At 46.6% G+C, this 20,000-nt stretch overlaps 1 protein-coding gene across 7 annotated transcripts in view; it reads right to left on the reverse strand.

Moving 5' to 3' along the window:
• cux1b (cut-like homeobox 1b) overlaps window positions 1–20,000 on the reverse strand; it is a 184,640-nt gene that overhangs the window by 115,341 nt on the left and 49,299 nt on the right. For all 7 annotated transcript variants that reach the window (XM_055880674.1, XM_055880672.1, XM_055880669.1 and 4 more), the window contains exons 3-4: window positions 11,686–11,733; window positions 1,406–1,484 (exon numbers count right to left, since the gene is read on the reverse strand). In XM_055880674.1, the coding sequence (XP_055736649.1) occupies window positions 1,406–1,484; window positions 11,686–11,733 (127 nt within the window). The remainder of the gene's footprint in view (window positions 1–1,405; window positions 1,485–11,685; window positions 11,734–20,000) is intronic.

Raw genomic sequence — 20,000 nt, forward strand, 5'->3', positions numbered from 1 at the left:
CATCTCCTCTCCATCTCTTACCTGGGACATCTCCTCTCCATCTCTTACCTGGGACATCTCCTCTCCATCTCTTACCTGGGACATCTCCTCTCCATCTCTTACCTGGGACATCTCCTCTCCATCTCTTACCTGGGACATCTCCTCTCCATCTCTTACCTGGGACATCTCCTCTCCATCTCTTACCTGGGACATCTCCTCTCCATCTCTTACCTGGGACATCTCCTCTCCATCTCTTACCTGGGACATCTCCTCTCCATCTCTTACCTGGGACATCTCCTCTCCATCTCTTACCTGGGACATCTCCTCTCCATCTCTTACCTGGGACATCTCCTCTCCATCTCTTACCTGGGACATCTCCTCTCCATCTCTTACCTGGGACATCTCCTCTCCATCTCTTACCTGGGACATCTCCTCTCCATCTCTTACCTGGGACATCTCCTCTCCATCTCTTACCTGGGACATCTCCTCTCCATCTCTTACCTGGGACATCTCCTCTCCATCTCTTACCTGGGACATCTCCTCTCCATCTCTTACCTGGGACATCTCCTCTCCATCTCTTACCTGGGACATCTCCTCTCCATCTCTTACCTGGGACATCTCCTCTCCATCTCTTACCTGGGACATCTATCTCCATCTCTTACCTGGGACATCTCCTCTCCATCTCTTACCTGGGACATCTCCTCTCCATCTCTTACCTGGGACATCTATCTCCATCTCTTACCTGGGACATCTATCTCCATCTCTTACCTGTGACATCTATCTCCATCTCTTACCTGGGACATCTATCTCCATCTCTTACCTGGGACATCTATCTCCATCTCTTACCTGGGACATCTATCTCCATCTCTTACCTGGGACATCTATCTCCATCTCTTACCTGGGACATCTATCAATCTCTTACCTGGGACATCTATCAATCTCTTACCTGGGACATCTATCAATCTCTTACCTGGGACATCTATCAATCTCTTACCTGGGACATCTATCAATCTCTTACCTGGGACATCTATCAATCTCTTACCTGGGACATCTATCAATCTCTTACCTGGGACATCTATCAATCTCTTACCTGGGACATCTATCAATCTCTTACCTGGGACATCTATCAATCTCTTACCTGGGACATCTATCAATCTCTTACCTGGGACATCTATCAATCTCTTACCTGGGACATCTATCAATCTCTTACCTGGGACATCTATCAATCTCTTACCTGGGACATCTATCAATCTCTTACCTGGGACATCTATCAATCTCTTACCTGGGACATCTATCAATCTCTTACCTGGGACATCTATCAATCTCTTACCTGGGACATCTATCAATCTCTTACCTGGGACATCTATCAATCTCTTACCTGGGACATCTATCAATCTCTTACCTGGGACATCTATCAATCTCTTACCTGGGACATCTATCAATCTCTTGTAGACGTTCAAGAAGGAACCTTCCGCTTCTTTACTTCTTTTGCTCAAGGCATCGATCTGAAAGGAGGATTAGAAGAAGAGAGTATGAGAGGAGGATAGGATTAGAAGAGGAGAGGATGAGAGGAGGATAGGATTAGAAGAGGAGAGGATGAGAGGAGGATAGGATTAGAAGAGGAGAGGATGAGAGGAGAAAAGAGGAATCATTTCATCAAAACAGGCAGATGGACAAACTGACAGCTAATAGCAGTGCTGCGTTTTGGTGAGTTCCATGTGTGCATGTCTATAATTTGGGTCGGCAGGTAGACTAGTGGTTACTGACCCAACGCTCTAACCACTAGCCTAGTGGTTAGAGGAGGCAGGTAGCCTAGTGGTTAGAGGAGGCAGGTAGCCTAGTGGTTAGAGGAGGCAGGTAGCCTAGTGGTTAGAGGAGGCAGGTAGCCTAGTGGTTAGAGGAGGCAGGTAGCCTAGTGGTTAGAGGAGGCAGGTAGCCTAGTGGTTAGAGGAGGCAGGTAGCCTAGTGGTTAGAGGAGGCAGGTAGCCTAGTGGTTAGAGGAGGCAGGTAGCCTAGTGGTTAGAGGAGGCAGGTAGCCTAGTGGTTAGAGGAGGCAGGTAGCCTAGTGGTTAGAGGAGGCAGGTGGCCTAGTGGTTAGAGGAGGCAGGTGGCCTAGTGGTTAGAGGAGGCAGGTGGCCTAGTGGTTAGAGGAGGCAGGTGGCCTAGTGGTTAGAGGAGGCAGGTGGCCTAGTGGTTAGAGGAGGCAGGTGGCCTAGTGGTTAGAGGAGGCAGGTGGCCTAGTGGTTAGAGGAGGCAGGTGGCCTAGTGGTTAGAGGAGGCAGGTAGCCTAGTGGTTAGAGGCGGCAGGTAGCCTAGTGGTTAGAGGCGGCAGGTAGCCTAGTGGTTAGAGGCGGCAGGTAGCCTAGTGGTTAGAGGCGGCAGGTAGCCTAGTGGTTAGAGGCCAGGTAGCCTAGTGGTTAGAGGCAGGGTAGCCTAGTGGTTAGAGGCAGGGTAGCCTAGTGGTTAGAGGCAGGTAGCCTAGTGGTTAGAGTCAGGGTAGCCTAGTGGTTAGAGCGTTGGGTCAGTAACCGTAATAATCTGTTGTCTGCCCCTGAACAAGGCAGTCAACCCACTGTTCCCGGTAGGCTGTCATTGTAAATAAAAATGTGTTCTTAACTGACTTAGTTAAATAAAGGTTCAATGAATAAATTGTCTATTTTTAAATAATGCTGATGATCTGTAATAGCTAGTTGTTCTTTCTCCTCCAGACTGTTCAGCTGTTAATCTGGTGACTGAAGTCTTTCTGTTGCTAACCATGTCTGTCTGTCTGGCTCTGCCGTGTAAAACTCAACCACAATGACCTCAGTTAACAGCTGCCCACGGCCACACACACACACACCAGGGTTTCCGTTGGCTGGTACATGAAGGCTTTAGGCAAAACATTTTAACAAAAGCTGATCAATACAATTTATTTCCCCGAACAAATTGTCCCCCACACAACAACAAAAAAATCCAATGTAAAATAATGCTTTTTATTCTCTGGCGGACCGCGCCAGTCTGTCTGCGCCTTTGGCGGACCGCGCCAGTCTGTGTGCTCCAACGTCAAAGGCAAATATAAAAAGTCAAGGTGTCCAAATACCTTTTCGAATGTACAAATAAACAAACTTAAATACACCATTTACATAAGTATTCAGACCCTTTACTCAGTACTTTGTTGAAGCACCTTTGCCAGTGATTACAGCCTCAATTATTTTGGGTATGACGCTACAAGCTTGGCACACGTATTTGGGGGGTTTCTCCCATTCTTCTCTGCAGATCCTCTCAAGCTCTGTCAGGTTGGATGGGGAGTGTTGCTGCACAGCTATTGTCTACCCATAGGCGTTCGATCGGGTTCAAGTACAGGCTCTGGCTGGGCTGCTTAAGGACATTCAGAAACTTGTTCCCGAAGCAACTCCTGCGTTGTCTTGGCTGTGTGCTTAGGGTCATTGTCCTGTTGGATCCCGAGATCAACAATCTCTCTGTACTTTGCTCTGTTCATCTTTCCCTTGATCCTGACTAGTCTCCCTGCCGCTGAAAAACATCCCCACAGCATGATGCTGCCACCACCATGCTTCACCGTACGGATGGTGCCAGGTTTCCTCCAGACAGGACACTTGGCATTCAGGCCAAAGAATTCAGTCTTGGTTTCCTCAGACCAGAGAATCTTGTTACTCATGGTCTGAGTAAGTCTTCAGGAGCCATTTGGTAAACTCCAAGCGGGCTGTCATGTGCCTTTTACTGAGGAGTGGCTTCCGCCTGGCCACTACCATAAAGGCCTGATTGATGGAGTGCTGCAGAGATGGTTGTCCTTCTGGAAGGTTCTCCCATCTCCACAGAGGAACTCTGGAGCTCTGTCAGTAACCATCGGGTTCTTGTTCACCTCCCTGACCAAGGAAGAATCTTGGTGGTTCCAAACTTCTTCCATTTAAGAATGCCCCTGTGTTCTTGGGGACCTTCAATGCTGCAGATATTTTTTGGTACCCTTCCCCAGATCTGTGCCTCGACACAATCCCATCTGAGCTCTACGGACAATTCCTTTGACCTCATTGCTTGGTTTTTGCTCTGATATGCACTGTGGGATCTTATATAGACAGGTGTGTGCCCTTCCAAATCATGTCCAATCAATTGAATTTACCACAGGTGGACTCCCAATCAAGTTGTAGAAACATCTCAAGGATGATCAATTGAAACAGAATGAACCTGAGATCAATTTCTAGTCTCATAGCAAAGGGTCTGAAGCGGAGTCTTAGGGTTAGGATAATGGAAAATTAAGTCTGATGGTTAGGATAATGAAGTCTGAGGGTTAGGATAATGGAAATTCTTATCTGATCAATGGACCTGCAGGAACCACAAAAATGTCCATACACACACACACAAAGTCTATTTGATTCTCATCATGACCCAGAGAAATCCACTTTTCAATGACAAATCAAGACAGAGAGATATATTAGGTTTGGTTTCTGTTACCAAACATACAATATTGCACAAATCCCCCGTCTGGGTCAGAGTACTAGATTACAGGGTTTACCACACACAGTGATGTAGGAATCCAACGCCACAGACAGGGAAGGTTCATCAACAACAGGGCTACAGATCACTGGATAACAGGGTTGACCAGGTCTATAGACCACTGGATAACAGGGTTGACCAGGTCTATAGATCACTGGATAACAGGGTTGACCAGGTCTATAGACCACTGGATAACAGGGTTGACCAGGTCTATAGAACACTGGATAACAGGGTTGACCAGGTCTATAGACCACTGGATAACAGGGTTGACCAGGTCTATAGACCACTGGATAACAGGGTTGACCAGGTCTATAGACCACTGGATAACAGGGTTGACCAGGTCTATAGACCACTGGATAACAGGGTTGACCAGGTCTATAGATCACTGGATAACAGGGTTGACCAGGTCTATAGACCACTGGATAACAGGGTTGACCAGGTCTATAGACCACTGGATAACAGGGTTGACCAGGTCTATAGATCACTGGATAACAGGGTTGACCAGGTCTACAGATCACTGGATAACAGGGTTGACCAGGTCTACAGATCACTGGATAACAGGGTTGACCAGGTCTACAGATCACTGGATAACAGGGTTGACCAGGTCCATAGACCACTGGATAACAGGGTTGACCAGGTCTATAGACCACTGGATAACAAGGTTGACCAGGTCTATAGACCACTGGATAACAGGGTTGACCAGGTCTATAGACCACTGGATAACAGGGTTGACCAGGTCTATAGATCACTGGATAACAGGGTTGACCAGGTCTATAGACCACTGGATAACAGGGTTGACCAGGTCTATAGACCACTGGATAACAGGGTTGACCAGGTCTATAGACCACTGGATAACAAGGTTGACCAGGTCTATAGATCACTGGATAACAGGGTTGACCAGGTCTATAGACCACTGGATAACAGGGTTGACAACAACAGGGCTACAGATCACAGATCACTGGATAACAGGGTTGACCAGGTCCATAGACCACTGGATAACAGGGTTGACCAGGTCTATAGACCACTGGATAACAGGGTTGACCAGGTCCATAGACCACTGGATAACAGGGTTGACCAGGTCCATAGACCACTGGATAACAGGGTTGACCAGGTCCATAGACCACTGGATAACAGGGTTGACCAGGTCTATAGACCACTGGATAACAGGGTTGACAACAACAGGGCTACAGATCACAGATCACTGGATAACAGGATTGACCAGGTCTATAGACCACTGGATAACAGGGTTGACAACAACAGGGCTACAGATCACAGATCACTGGATAACAGGGTTGACCAGGTCTATAGACCACTGGATAACAGGGTTGACAACAACAGGGCTACAGATCACAGATCACTGGATAACAGGGTTGACCAGGTCTATAGACCACTGGATAACAGGGTTGACCAGGTCTATAGACCACTGGATAACAGGGTTGACCAGGTCTATAGACCACTGGATAACAGGGTTGACCAGGTCTATAGACCACTGGATAACAGGGTTGACCAGGTCTATAGACCACTGGATAACAGGGTTGACCAGGTCTATAGACCACTGGATAACAGGGTTGACCAGGTCTATAGACCACTGGATAACAGGGTTGACCAGGTCTATAGACCACTGGATAACAGGGTTGACCAGGTCTATAGACCACTGGATAACAGGGTTGACCAGGTCTATAGACCACTGCATAACAGGGTTGACCAGGTCTATAGACCACTGCATAACAGGGTTGACCAGGTCTATAGACCACTGGATAACAGGGTTGACCAGGTCTATAGACCACTGGATAACAGGGTTGACCAGGTCTATAGACCACTGGATAACAGGGTTGACCAGGTCTATAGACCACTGCATAACAGGGTTGACCAGGTCTATAGACCACTGGATAACAGGGTTGACCAGGTCTATAGAACACTGGATAACAGGGTTGACCAGGTCTATAGAACACTGGATAACAGGGTTGACCAGGTCTATAGACCACTGGATAACAGGGTTGACCAGGTCTATAGACCACTGGATAACAGGGTTGACCAGGTCTATAGACCACTGGATAACAGGGTTGACCAGGTCTATAGACCACTGGATAACAGGGTTGACCAGGTCTATAGACCACTGGATAACAGGGTTGACCAGGTCTATAGACCACTGGATAACAGGGTTGACCAGGTCTATAGACCACTGGATAACAGGGTTGACCAGGTCTATAGACCACTGCATAACAAGGTTGACCAGGTCTATAGACCACTGCATAACAGGGTTGACCAGGTCTATAGACCACTGCATAACAGGGTTGACCAGGTCTATAGACCACTGGATAACAGGGTTGACCAGGTCTATAGACCACTGCATAACAGGGTTGACCAGGTCTATAGACCACTGGATAACAGGGTTGACCAGGTCTATAGACCACTGCATAACAGGGTTGACCAGGTCTATAGACCACTGCATAACAGGGTTGACCAGGTCTATAGACCACTGGATAACAGGGTTGACCAGGTCTATAGACCACTGGATAACAGGGTTGACCAGGTCCATAGATCACTGGATAACAGAGTTGACCAGGTCTATAGACCACTGGATAACAGGGTTGACCAGGTCTATAGACCACTGGATAACAGGGTTGACCACACCAGGTCCAAAACACCTATCAAGGTTGAAACATGAGGAATTACAACATCATATTAACACTATTACACATGTCTATTTGACAGGGTAAGGGCACAATGATTAGGCCTAACAATCAGAATATAAGTCACCGAGGTGGGGGTTCAAACGTGTGTGCGAGCAGTAAGTACAGCGGAAAATAGCTGACAAGTTGAATAACACCCCTACAGCTGCAGCACGTCGATACTCCCCAGCAGACTGTGAAGCCCCTGTAATAACAGCACATTCAAATAATGACTGGCCACTGAGAAAGAACAACCACAACCCAATGTTACACTGGCATATTCTCTGCCCTGCGGCAAGGCAGCCTTGTCACGGTATCTGTGTGTCGGGGTGTGTGTGTGTGTGTGTGACGGTGTGTGTGTGTGTGACGGTGTGTGTGTGTGTGACGGTGTGTGTGTCGGTGTGTCGGTGTGTGTGTCGGTGTGTCGGTGTGTGTGTCGGTGTGTGTGTGTCGGTGTGTGTGTGTGTGTGTCGGTGTGTGTGTGTGTGTGTCGGTGTGTGTGTGTGTCTGGCTCAGGAAGGTGAAATCATTGGGTAAAACTAGAATATCCACTCACTCCATCCCCCATAACACCCAAGTTTACAACAGCAACTTCCACACACGCCCTTTGACACCCAAAAAGGAGAGGACAAATAGGCGTTACGCTGAAACTAGGCATAATTGACTCCAAGGGGAATAACCAAGAAAAGTCTTCGAACACAAAATACACACACAGAAAGAGAAAACGCCTTGATATGGGAATTATTGCTTCAGTATTGATTAACCCATCAACTACAGAGTTACCACTGGAAACAAATGAGTGATTTATAAAAACCTCAAATAAAAAGCAACATCCCCCTAGAAACGAGCAGCCATGCAGAATGACACAAATTAAGATTAGTGGGCTGTGATTGGCTGATGCCAGGGTTTTTGTCGTGTCTCTTTTCACAAGAAGCAATTTAAACATGGCTAGGGGCAGCGAGAGACAGAGAGACAGAGAGAGAAACAGAGAGAGAGAGAGACACAGAGAGAGCGTGCGAAAGAGCGAGTGAGAAGAGAGCGAGAAGAGTGAGGAAATGAGAAGAGAGCGAGAAGAGAGCGAGAAGAGAGCGAGAAGAGAGCGAGAAGAGAGCGAGAAGAGAGCGAGAAGAGAGCGAGAAGAGAGCGAGAAGAGAGCGAGGAAATGAGAAGAGAGCGAGGAAATGAGAAGAGAGCGAGGAAATGAGAAGAGATGACAAAAACAGGAGACAGTAGAAAAAAAACTTGGCATAGTTTGAACTGTTTGGTGAGATTGCCTGAGCTTCTTACGTCTGATACTCACACAATACATCTATGTACTGCAATACAAGAGGTTACTCACAGTACATCTACAGTGGGGAGAACAAGTATTTGTTCTGACGATTTTGCAGGTTTTCCTACTTACAAAGCATGTAGAGGTCTGTCATTTTTTATCATAGGTACAGTTAAACTGTGAGAGACAGAATCTAAAACAAAAATCCAGAAAATCGCATTGTATGATTAAGTAATTAATTTGCATTTTATTGCATGACATAAGTATTTGATACATCAGAAAAGCAGAACTTAATATTTTGTACAGAAACCTTTGTTTGCAATTACAGAGATCATACGTTTCCTGTAGTTCTTGACCAGGTTTGCGCACACTGCAGCAGGGATTTTGGCCCACTCCTCCATACAGACCTTCTCCAGATCCTTCAGGTTTCGGGGCTGTCGCTGGGCAATACGGACTTTCAGCTCCCTCCAAAGATGTTCTATTGGGTTCAGGTCTGGAGACTGGCTAGGCCACTCCAGGACCTTGAGATGCTTCTTACGGAGCCACTCCTTAGTTGCCCTGGCTGTGTGTTTCAGGTCGTTGTCATGCTGGAAGACCCAGCCACGACCCATCTTCAATGCTCTTACTGAGGGAAGGAGGTTGTTGGCCAAGATCTCGCGATACATGGCCCCATCCATCCTCCCCTCAATACGGTGCAGTCATCCTGTCCCCTTTGCAGAAAAGCATCCCCAAAGAATGATGTTTCCACCTCCATGCTTCACGGTTGGGAGGGTGTTCTTGGGGTTGTACTCATCCTTCTTCTTCCTACAAACACGGCGAGTGGAGTTTAGACCAAAAAGCTCTATTTTTGTCTCATCAGACCACATGACCTTCTCCCATTCCTCCTCTGGATCATCCAGATGGTCATTGGCAAACTTCAGACGGGCCTGGACATGCGCTGGCTTGAGCAGGGGGACCTTGCGTGCGCTGCAGGATTTTAATCCATGACGGCGTAGTGTGTTACTAATGGTTTTCTTTGAGACTGTAGTCCCAGCTCTCTTCAGGTCATTGACCAGGTCCTGCCGTGTAGTTCTGGGCTGATCCCTCACCTTCCTCATGATCATTGATGCCCCACGAGGTGAGATCTTGCATGGAGCCCCAGTCCGAGGGTGATTGACCGTCATCTTGAACTTCTTCCATTTTCTAATAATTGCGCCAACAGTTGTTGCCTTCTCACCAAGCTTCTTGTCTATTGTCCTGTAGCCAATCTCAGCCTTGTGCAGGTCTACAATGTTATCCCTGATGTCCTTACATAGCTCTCTGGTCTTGGCCATTGTGGAGAGGTTAGAGTCTGTATGATTGAGTGTGTGGACAGGTGTCTTTTATACAGGTAACGAGTTCAAACAGGTGCAGTTAATACAGGTGGAGAACAGGAGGGCTTCTTAAAGAAAAACTAACAGGTCTGTGAGAGACAGAATTCTTACTGGTTGGTAGGTGATCAAATACTTATGTCATGCAATAAAATGCTAATTAATTACTTAAAAATCATACAATGTGATTTTCTGGATTTTTGTTTTAGATTCCGTCTCTCGCAGTTGAAGTGTACCTATGATAAAAATTACAGACCTCTACATGCTTTGTGAGTAGGAAAACCTGCAAAATCGGCAGTGTCTCAAATACTTGTTCTCCCCACTGTACGTACTGCAATACAATAGGTTACACACAGTACATCTACACTACCTTTCAAAGTTTGGGGTTAATAAGAAATGTCCTTGTTTTTGAAAGAAAAGCAATTTTTTTGTCCATTAAAATAACATCAAATTGATCAGAAATACAGTGTAGACATTGTTAGTGTTGTAAATATCTTTTGTAGCTGGAAACGGCAGATTATTTTAATGAAATATCTACATAGGCGTACAGAGGTCCATTATCAGCAACCATCACTCCTGTGTTCCAATGGCAAGTTGTGTTAGCTAATCCAAATGTATAATTTTAAAAGGCTAATTGATCATAATGGATCCTTTTGCAATTATGTTAGCACAGCTGAAAACTGTTGTTCTGGTTAAAGAAGCAATAAAACGTTCCTTCTTTAGACTAGTTGAGTATCTGGAGCAATAGCATTTGTGGGTTCGATTGCAGGCTCAAAATGGTGAGAAACAAAGACCTTTCTTCTGAAACTCGTCAGTCTATTCTTGTTCTGAGAAATGAAGGCTATTCCAAGTGAGAAATTGGCAAGAAACTGAAGATCTCGTACAACTCTGTGTACTACTCCCTTCTGACTCTAACCAGAATAGAAAGAGGAGTGGGAGGCCCCGGTGCACAACTAAGTAAGAGGACAAGTACATTAGTGTTTAGTTTGAGAAACAGACGCCTCACAAGTCCTCATCTGGCAGCTTCATTAAATAGTACCCGCAAAACACCAGTCTCAACGTCAACAGTGAAGAGGCGACTCCGGGATGGACAATGACCCAACACACATCCAAGCTGTGTAAGGGCTATTTGACCAAGAAGGAGAGTGATGAAGTGCTGCATCAGATGACCTGGCCTCCACAATCACCTGACCTCAACCCAAATGAGATGGTTTGGGATGAGTTGGACTGCAGCGTGAAGGAAAAGCAGCCAACAAGTGCTCAACATATGTGGATACTCCTTCAAGACTGTTGGGAAAGCATTCCAGGTGAAGCTGGTTGAGAGAATGCCAAGAGTGTGCAAAGCTGTCATCGAGGCAAAGGGTGACTATTTGAAGAATCTCAAATATATTTTGATTTGTTTAATACTTTTTTTGGTTACTACATGATTCCATATGTGTTATTTCATAGTTTTGATATCTTCACTATTATTCTACAATGTAGAAAATAGTCCAAATAAAGAAAAACCCTTGAATGAGTAGGTGTTTACAAACTTTTGACCGGTAGTGTATGTACTGCAATACAAGATGCAACTCACACAGTACATCTATGTACTGCAATACAAGATGCAACACACAGTACATATATGTACTGCAATACAAGATGCTACTCAAACAGTACATCTATGTACTGCAATACAAGATGCTACTCAAACAGTACATCTATGTACTGCAATACAAGATGCTACTCAAACAGTACATCTATGTACTGCAATACAAGATGCTACTCAAACAGTACATCTATGTACTGCAATACAAGATGCTACTCAAACAGTACATCTATGTACTGCAATACAAGATGCTACTCAAACAGTACATCTATGTACTGCAATACAAGATGCTACTCAAACAGTACATCTACGTAATACAAAGAGAGATAGAAGTCTTACCTCTCCCTGGAAACTCTTGAGCAGGGGAGCCACCTGTTTTCTCACATCCTGAAAGACATAGAAGAAACCGTTTAGAATGGATCATATCCCAGAGTCACCGAGTACACTGATAAACACACCGTATTAAATCTATACTGTTGATTTACATCGTGTAGGTTAACCCACACACTGGCATGAGCCTGTTTGACCACATCAACCTGGTTCATAGCACATTTTTCACATTGAGAGCAACCTCACCCCCCACGGTCCCATTGCATGGCCTTAGAGCATGAGTCAGTGGTTTCTGATTAGATACCTAGTGAAGTGTGTATCTCTGGGAACATGCAAATCCACACACTGTCAGTTAGCTAGACAAAAGCCCTGTAGAGATGCAGTGGAGCACACTACAACACAATAGAGTACATTATACTATACTACAACACAATACACTAGAGTACATTATACTATACTACAACACAATACACTAGAGTACATTATACTATACTACACCACAATACACTAGAGTACATTATACTATACTACACCACAATACACTAGAGTGCATTACACTACACCACAATACACTAGAGTACATTACACTACACCACAATACACTAGAGTACATTACACTACAACACAATACACTAGAGTACAATACACCACAGCACACTAGAGTACATTACACCACAACACACTACAATACACTAGAGTACATTACACCACAGCACACTAGAGTACATTACACCACAGCACACTAGAGTACATTACACCACAGCACACTAGAGTACATTACACCACAGCACACTAGAGTACATTACACTACACCACAACACACTAGAGTACATTACACTATACTACAACACAATACACTAGAGTACATTACACTACAGCACAAGACACTAGAGCACACTACACCACAGCACACTAGAGTACATTACACTACAGCACACTACATTACACCACAGCACACTAGAGTACATTACAATACACCACATCACACCACAGCACACTAGAGTACATTACACCACACTACATTACACAACAGCACACTACAATACATTACACAACAGCACACTACAATACATTACAGCACACTACATCACACTACAGCACAGTAAACTACAGTACAGCACACTAGGACAGAATGGACATCCTGTACAGATGGCTCTACCTGCAAGGCTCCTGGCTAAAAATAGATACACTTAAGATCAGGAAGACATGATGACACTGACTACCACAGTGGTGTGTGCGCTTCTGTGTACACTTATTTGACTGCCCCTGCTTGGGTCGGGGCCCGTATCCACTCGGCTTGGGTCGGGGCCCGTATCCACTCGGCTTGGGTCGGGGCCCGTATCCACTCGGCTTGGGTCGGGGCCCGTATCCACTCGGCTTGGGTCGGGGCCCGTATCCACTCGGCTTGGGTCGGGGCCCGTATCCACTCGGCTTGGGTCGGGGCCCGTATCCACTCGGCTTGGGTCGGGGCCCGTATCCACTCGGCTTGGGTCGGGGCCCGTATCCACTCGGCTTGGGTCGGGGCCCGTATCCACTCGGCTTGGGTCGGGGCCCGTATCCACTCGGCTTGGGTCGGGGCCCGTATCCACTCGGCTTGGGTCGGGGCCCGTATCCACTCGGCTTGGGTCGGGGCCCGTATCCACTCGGCTTGGGTCGGGGCCCGTATCCACTCGGCTTGGGTCGGGGCCCGTATCCACTCGGCTTGGGTCGGGGCCCGTATCCACTCGGCTTGGGTCGGGGCCCGTATCCACTCGGCTTGGGTCGGGGCCCGTATCCACTCGGCTTGGGTCGGGGCCCGTATCCACTCGGCTTGGGTCGGGGCCCGTATCCACTCGGCTTGGGTCGGGGCCCGTATCCACTCGGCTTGGGTCGGGGCCCGTATCCACTCGGCTTGGGTCGGGGCCCGTATCCACTCGGCTTGGGTCGGGGCCCGTATCCACTCGGCTTGGGTCGGGGCCCGTATCCACTCGGCTTGGGTCGGGGCCCGTATCCACTCGGCTTGGGTCGGGGCCCGTATCCACTCGGCTTGGGTCGGGGCCCGTATCCACTCGGCTTGGGTCGGGGCCCGTATCCACTCGGCTTGGGTCGGGGCCCGTATCCACTCGGCTTGGGTCGGGGCCCGTATCCACTCGGCTTAGGTCGGGGCCCGTATCCACTCGGCTTAGGTCGGGGCCCGTATCCACTCGGCTTAGGTCGGGGCCCGTATCCACTCGGCTTAGGTCGGGGCCCGTATCCACTCGGCTTAGGTCGGGGCCCGTATCCACTCTGATTAGGTCGGGACATACAATCTTATTCATTTATGATCTAAAAGTCCAAACGGATTCTAGATCAGCAATCCTACTCGGAGATGTTTTGTGGGTAATGGGCCCTGGACAGTCACCCCCGCCCTACTTCCCCCAGCCCCACCCCCAGTTCTGTGAAGGACCCTGAGAACCTTGAGTGCCCTAAGTTTCCACTAAACCCATTTATAAAAAATTAAAAAAATAAAACGTTTTTTAAATCAGCCCGTTTCTAATTTGGCTGAACAGACTAATTAGTTATTTACAACTAGCAGGAAGCATGCTGAAGGTCTACACATTGGAAAGACCTGTTATGCACTATTGACTGTTTATCATGCACATGTGTATGCCAGGGCCTCCGTGTTTAACAGCTCATCGGTCAACAGGGTAGACACAGTAAGATGGATGACTGGGATGTGCATCCCGCCTCCCCTAGTCATCTGGAATTTCCCCTCCCTGTCAGTCTGGCTATCTGTCTGTCTATTTGGCTGGGAGGAGGAGGAAGTTGTCCCTACTGACACTCATCGAAGGTCCGTTTAGTCTGTAGGTTAGGTTAGGATTTGGGGAGGGTTAACTTTTTCCTGGAGCGTCTCAGCTCACTCCCTTAAAATAAGTATATTCAATACCAGCCACAGAACACTGCAATTGGGCCATTGTTGCGATGTCATCATTGCTCGACTGCACTGTGTCATTATGGTGTCAGGCACTCAGTAAAGATGAAGTTAAATGAATTATTCACACAGATGAATTATAAACACACTACATCCTGTCTTCCTGAATCAACATTACCAAGAACACTCTGTACAGTCCATGAAGAGTACAGCTTAGTAAAGTACTGAGGTGGTCTCCTGCTGGCTGAATAATGAAGCAGACAGACTCATCTGGACGAGTCTAACCTGGTCTGATGCGGACGGGTCTAACCTGGTCTGATGCGGACGGGTCTAACCTGGTCTGATGTGGACGGGTCTAACCTGGTCTGATGTGGACGGGTCTAACCTGGTCTGATGTGGACGGGTCTAACCTGGTCTGATGTGGACGGGTCTAACCTGGTCTGATGTGGACGGGTCTAACCTGGTCTGATGTGGACGGGTCTAACCTGGTCTGATGTGGACGGGTCTAACCTGGTCTGATGTGGACGCGTCTAACCTGGTCTGATGTGGACGCGTCTAACCTGGTCTGATGTGGACGGGTCTAACCTGGTCTGATGTGGACGAGTCTAACCTGGTCTGATGTGGACGAGTCTAACCTGGTCTGATGTGGACGAGTCTAACCTGGTCTGCTGTGGACGGGTCTAACCTGGTCTGATGTGGACGAGTCTAACCTGGTCTGATGTGGACGAGTCTAACCTGGTCTGATGTGGACGAGTCTAACCTGGTCTGAAGTCATCTGATCTCTAGGCTCTTTAGGTTGGCTATTCAAAGCTGGTCCATGGAAGGATCCTTTGTAGCTCAAGTTGGCTGGATGTCCTTGGACCATTCTTGATACCAGTGGCGGTCGGTGCCATTTAAGATGAGGGAGGATGATTTCAAAACAAATATATTATGAGCATGGCCTATATTATGGCATATAGGATCAAATCTAATTTCATTTGGCACATACACATGGTTAGCAGATGTTAATGCGAGTGTAGCGAAATGCTTGTGCTTCTAGTTCCGACAATGCAGTAATAACCAACGAGTAATCTAACCTAAGAATTCCACAACTACTACCTTATAGACACACAAGTGTAAAGGGATAAATAATATGTACATAAAGATATATGAATGAGTGATGGTACAGAACGGCATAGGCAAGATGCAGATGCAGTAGATGCAGTAGATGGATGACTGTCATTCATATTCCATTCACCCAGCTCAATGTAACATCGATAGGTTTAGGCTACTACATGATACTTGAATTGTTCTTGTACCCATCATGAGGTTGCTACAACCTACAGTAGCCTATGAATGAAAGTTTGCAACGTAGGTGCACAGGTGGAGAGAACCACACAGTACAGTGTACAGTCAGAAAGCAGTATAGCAGTTACACTGGCAGGCCCCGTGGCAATAAATTAATAAGACCAAAAGCTTATCTTGGACTTGGAAGAGTTCCAGTGTTGGGTAGCCATAGCCAGCTAGCTAATATAACATCCCTCTCTGTTTTAACCGGGTGTTGGAGTAGACCAAATTAGTTAGCTGCATTCGCTAGCTAAGTGAAAGTTCAAAAAACAACCAAATACAGCTTCTCTCTCTCTCTTGCTTCTTCATTTTGGAAGAAATTAAATTTGTTCAAAACTGTTCAACTATTGTCTTTCTCTCTTTGAGTCAACTACTCACCACATTTTATGCACTGCAGTGCTAGCTAGCTGTAGCTGATGCTTTCAGTACTAGATTCATTCTCTGATCCTTTGATTGGGTGGACAACATGTCAGTTCACGCTGCAAGAGCTCGGATAGGTTGGAGGACGTCCTCCAGAAGTTGTCATATTTACTGTATAAGTCTATGGAAGGGGGTGAGAACCATGAGCCTCCTAGGTTTTGTATTGAAGTCAATGTTACCCAGAGGAGGACAGAAACTAGCTGACCTCAGGCTACACCATGGTGCTATTAAGGCTACTGTAGACCTTCATTACAAAACAGTGTGTTTTAATTATTTGGTGACGTGAATATATTTAGCATAGTTTTATCTAAAAAGGATAACTTTAATGTTTCACAATTTTTATGAAATTCACTGAGGATGGTCCTCCCCTTCCTCCTCTGATGAGCCTCCACTGCTTGATACACACGGGAAACTGTTGAGCGTGAAACACCCAGCAGCATTGCAGTTCTTGACACTCAAACCGGTGCACCTGGCACCTACTACCCTACCCCGTTCAAAGGCACTTCAATATTTAGTCATGCCCATTCACCCTCTGAATGGCACACATACACAATCCATGTCTCATTTGTCTCAAGGATTAAAAATCCTTCTTTAACCCGTCTCCTCGCCTTCATCTACACTGACTGAAGTGGATTTAACAAGTGACATCAATAAGGGATCTTAGAGCTGGATTCACCTGGTCAATCTGTCATGGAAAGAGCAGGTGTTTCTAATGTTTTGTATCACAGGGATATTTGTAGGGCTGGGCGGTGTACCATACTTTACTATATACCAGTATTGATACAAGGACCGGTTTGGGTTTTTACTTTACCTTCTAGAACGGTATTTGAATGTTTGGTTTGTTAAAATGTGATACGCCGTGTATAACATCCATTTCTATAGTTCACATCCCCACTTGAGTCATCCCCCTCTCTCTCCACACAGACCTAGCACCGCCCCCGTCACCTAGCACCGCCCCCCGTCACCGCCCCCCGTCACCTAGCACCGCCCCCCGTCACCTAGCATCGCCCCCCGTCACCTAGCACCGCCCCCCGTCACCTAGCACCGCCCCCCGTCACCTAGCACCGCCCCCCGTCACCTAGCATCGCCCCCCGTCACCTAGCACCGCCCCCCGTCACCTAGCACCGCCCCCCGTCACCTAGCACCGCCCCCCGTCACCTAGCACCGCCCCCCGTCACCTAGCACCGACCCCCGTCACCGCCCCCCGTCACCTAGCACCGCCCCCCGTCACCTAGCACCGCCCCCCGTCACTCAAGGAGCGCATTTGCTGTTACTCCATCAGGAGATGCTTGCCTTCAGTCTGCATGGTCAGTCTGCATGGTCAGTCTGCATGGACAGTCTGCATGGTCAGTCTGCATGGTCAGTCTGCATGGTCAGTCTGCATGGTCAGTCTGCATGGTCAGTCTGCATGGACAGTCTGCATGGACAGTCTGCATGGTCAGTCTGCATGGTCAGTCTGCATGGTCAGTCTGCATGGACAGTCTGCATGGACAGTCTGCATGGACAGTCTGCATGGACAGTCTGCATGGACAGTCTGCATGGTCAGTCTGCATGGACAGTCTGCATGGACAGTCTGCATGGACAGTCTGCATGGTCAGCACATGCAACAATGTTGTTTTCACTTTGCTTCTTAATATAAATCCACAAGTGTTCTACAATTACACTATTAGTTTGTTTCTTACATCTGCAAACAGATCCTTTGCTAAATCCCATTAGCCGCTAATGCTAATTGCTAAGTTAGTTTTCTAGATAGCAAAAAATGTACTGAATCAGATCAAGCGTAGCTAGCTATACAGCCTGATACCAGTGATGGTGTAGGTCTAAATCAGCAGGTTGTTTGTGCAACGGTATCTTCTAAACCTAAAGAGGAACAGGCGAAGAATGAATTTGTTGGCTACATGTTGAAACATGTAATGTAGCCAAAGATTATAGGCTCTCCTAGGAAACACTGACCAACACTTTGGTTCCTACCCTGCCACAATAACTCCTCCCTGGCATTTTCATTTGTCGTCATGTCAAACACTGTATTCAAAGTGCCCACTACTATATTCTAACTATAGAATTAGAATAAACATTCTATTTCCATGATTCCAACAGTTCACCCAAGTGTTTTGCTCTAAAATCACAAGTCAAATTGCTATTACAACAGTTTGTTAAAAATAAGTCCTACATTTTTTGGCCCATATCGTGCAGCCCTACGTGGCAGTGTGGAAACGATCTCAACTGAGTGCAAGAAATTGCAGGAAATTATTTTTTTGGTTGATGTCGAATTGAAGAATATAAAAACACATAAAGAATGAAAAAAGACACATTGAAATCACTTAGAATGTATGTGTTGCCACCCCCAGGGTCACGTACTGCTCATAAAGTAAATGTTGAACATGTATTATTCAAAAACATAAAATACCATCAATTTTGAAAAATACATTGATACTATATTAATGCCATATTACCCAGCCCTAGTTATTTGAGAGGACTTCAGAGCCCCCTTCTCTGAGAGGATCGTGTCACTCTCCTACCAGGGTCAGATTTCTCTCCCCTTCCTCCGGCCCACCTCCTACATACCACAGAGCACACAGATGCCCAAAGAACACCCCCTAAAACAAGGGCTTGTTACTGTGATGAATACATGCGTGTCTGACTGTCTCCCAGCGTTTTGATGCTTGCAGCTATTGTGTGGCCTCCCTGTCTATTTCTGACCTGAATCAGTGGCCTGGGTGTTTCTGTGCTCCTTTGTTCAGTGTGTGTGTGTGTGTGTGTGTAACATAAGTTAATAGAGAAGGGGACATTAGGTGGGGGGGGGGGGGGGGTTAAAAGAGGACAGTCACACACCTGTCTCTCCAGTCCTCACAGACACAGCCTATCCTAGCCTATAGAAAGTACTGCTGACTAGGGTCTCTCCAGTCCTCACGGACACAGCCTATCCTAGCCTATAGAAATAAATAGTCCTACATCATTCACGTCATTATAAATTATTCATTAGGGTGACACTCCCGATAACAACCATCCTTTGTTTCCAGTCTGTGCTTGATCAGTTAAGTTGCCTTGGAAACACACACACAGACGATTCCCAGGGGCGTCGCCGGGAGAAACGAGACTAACATAATTCCCTCATGATTCCACACAGCAAGAACGTCACATAACACATTCAACACGGGAACAAATAGGTCATACAATTCAGACGACTGGGGGACATTTCTGTTTGTCTCTTCCCGGATTTGGAAAAAGGAAGCACTATTTTGGGAACTTTGCATGTCTATATTCTCCCGTCGTCCCTGTCGATATTCATATGAAAAGCATGTCCAACGGGGCTATGTTGAAAGCAGCAAGAGAACAGAGAAGCAACTGATGAGTATCGTTTAAGCAACATTAAACCTTATTTAAATCTGTTTAAAAATACACCCCGCACCCATTTTCACATTTTCATAAAATGTTAAGGAAAAAACGTCGATTAAAGCAAAATTTAATAGTAATATAGAGTGGGGAAGCAGCCGTGCGTTTGGACAATTAATAGCCACTGCAGTAAATAAAACCTAAATAAAAACATCTGTCTACTCCAGGAATGGTGCGCCAGAGCCAACCAGAGCTACAGGGGGCCTATATGCAAATAAGCCATATCACACAGACCACCCATCATTCACTTTGAACTGGACTGTGTGTTTACGGGCAGTAGGGCCTGTCATCATTC

This window comes from Salvelinus fontinalis, chromosome 24, assembly GCF_029448725.1.
Source record: "Salvelinus fontinalis isolate EN_2023a chromosome 24, ASM2944872v1, whole genome shotgun sequence".
NCBI lineage: Eukaryota > Metazoa > Chordata > Actinopteri > Salmoniformes > Salmonidae > Salvelinus > Salvelinus fontinalis.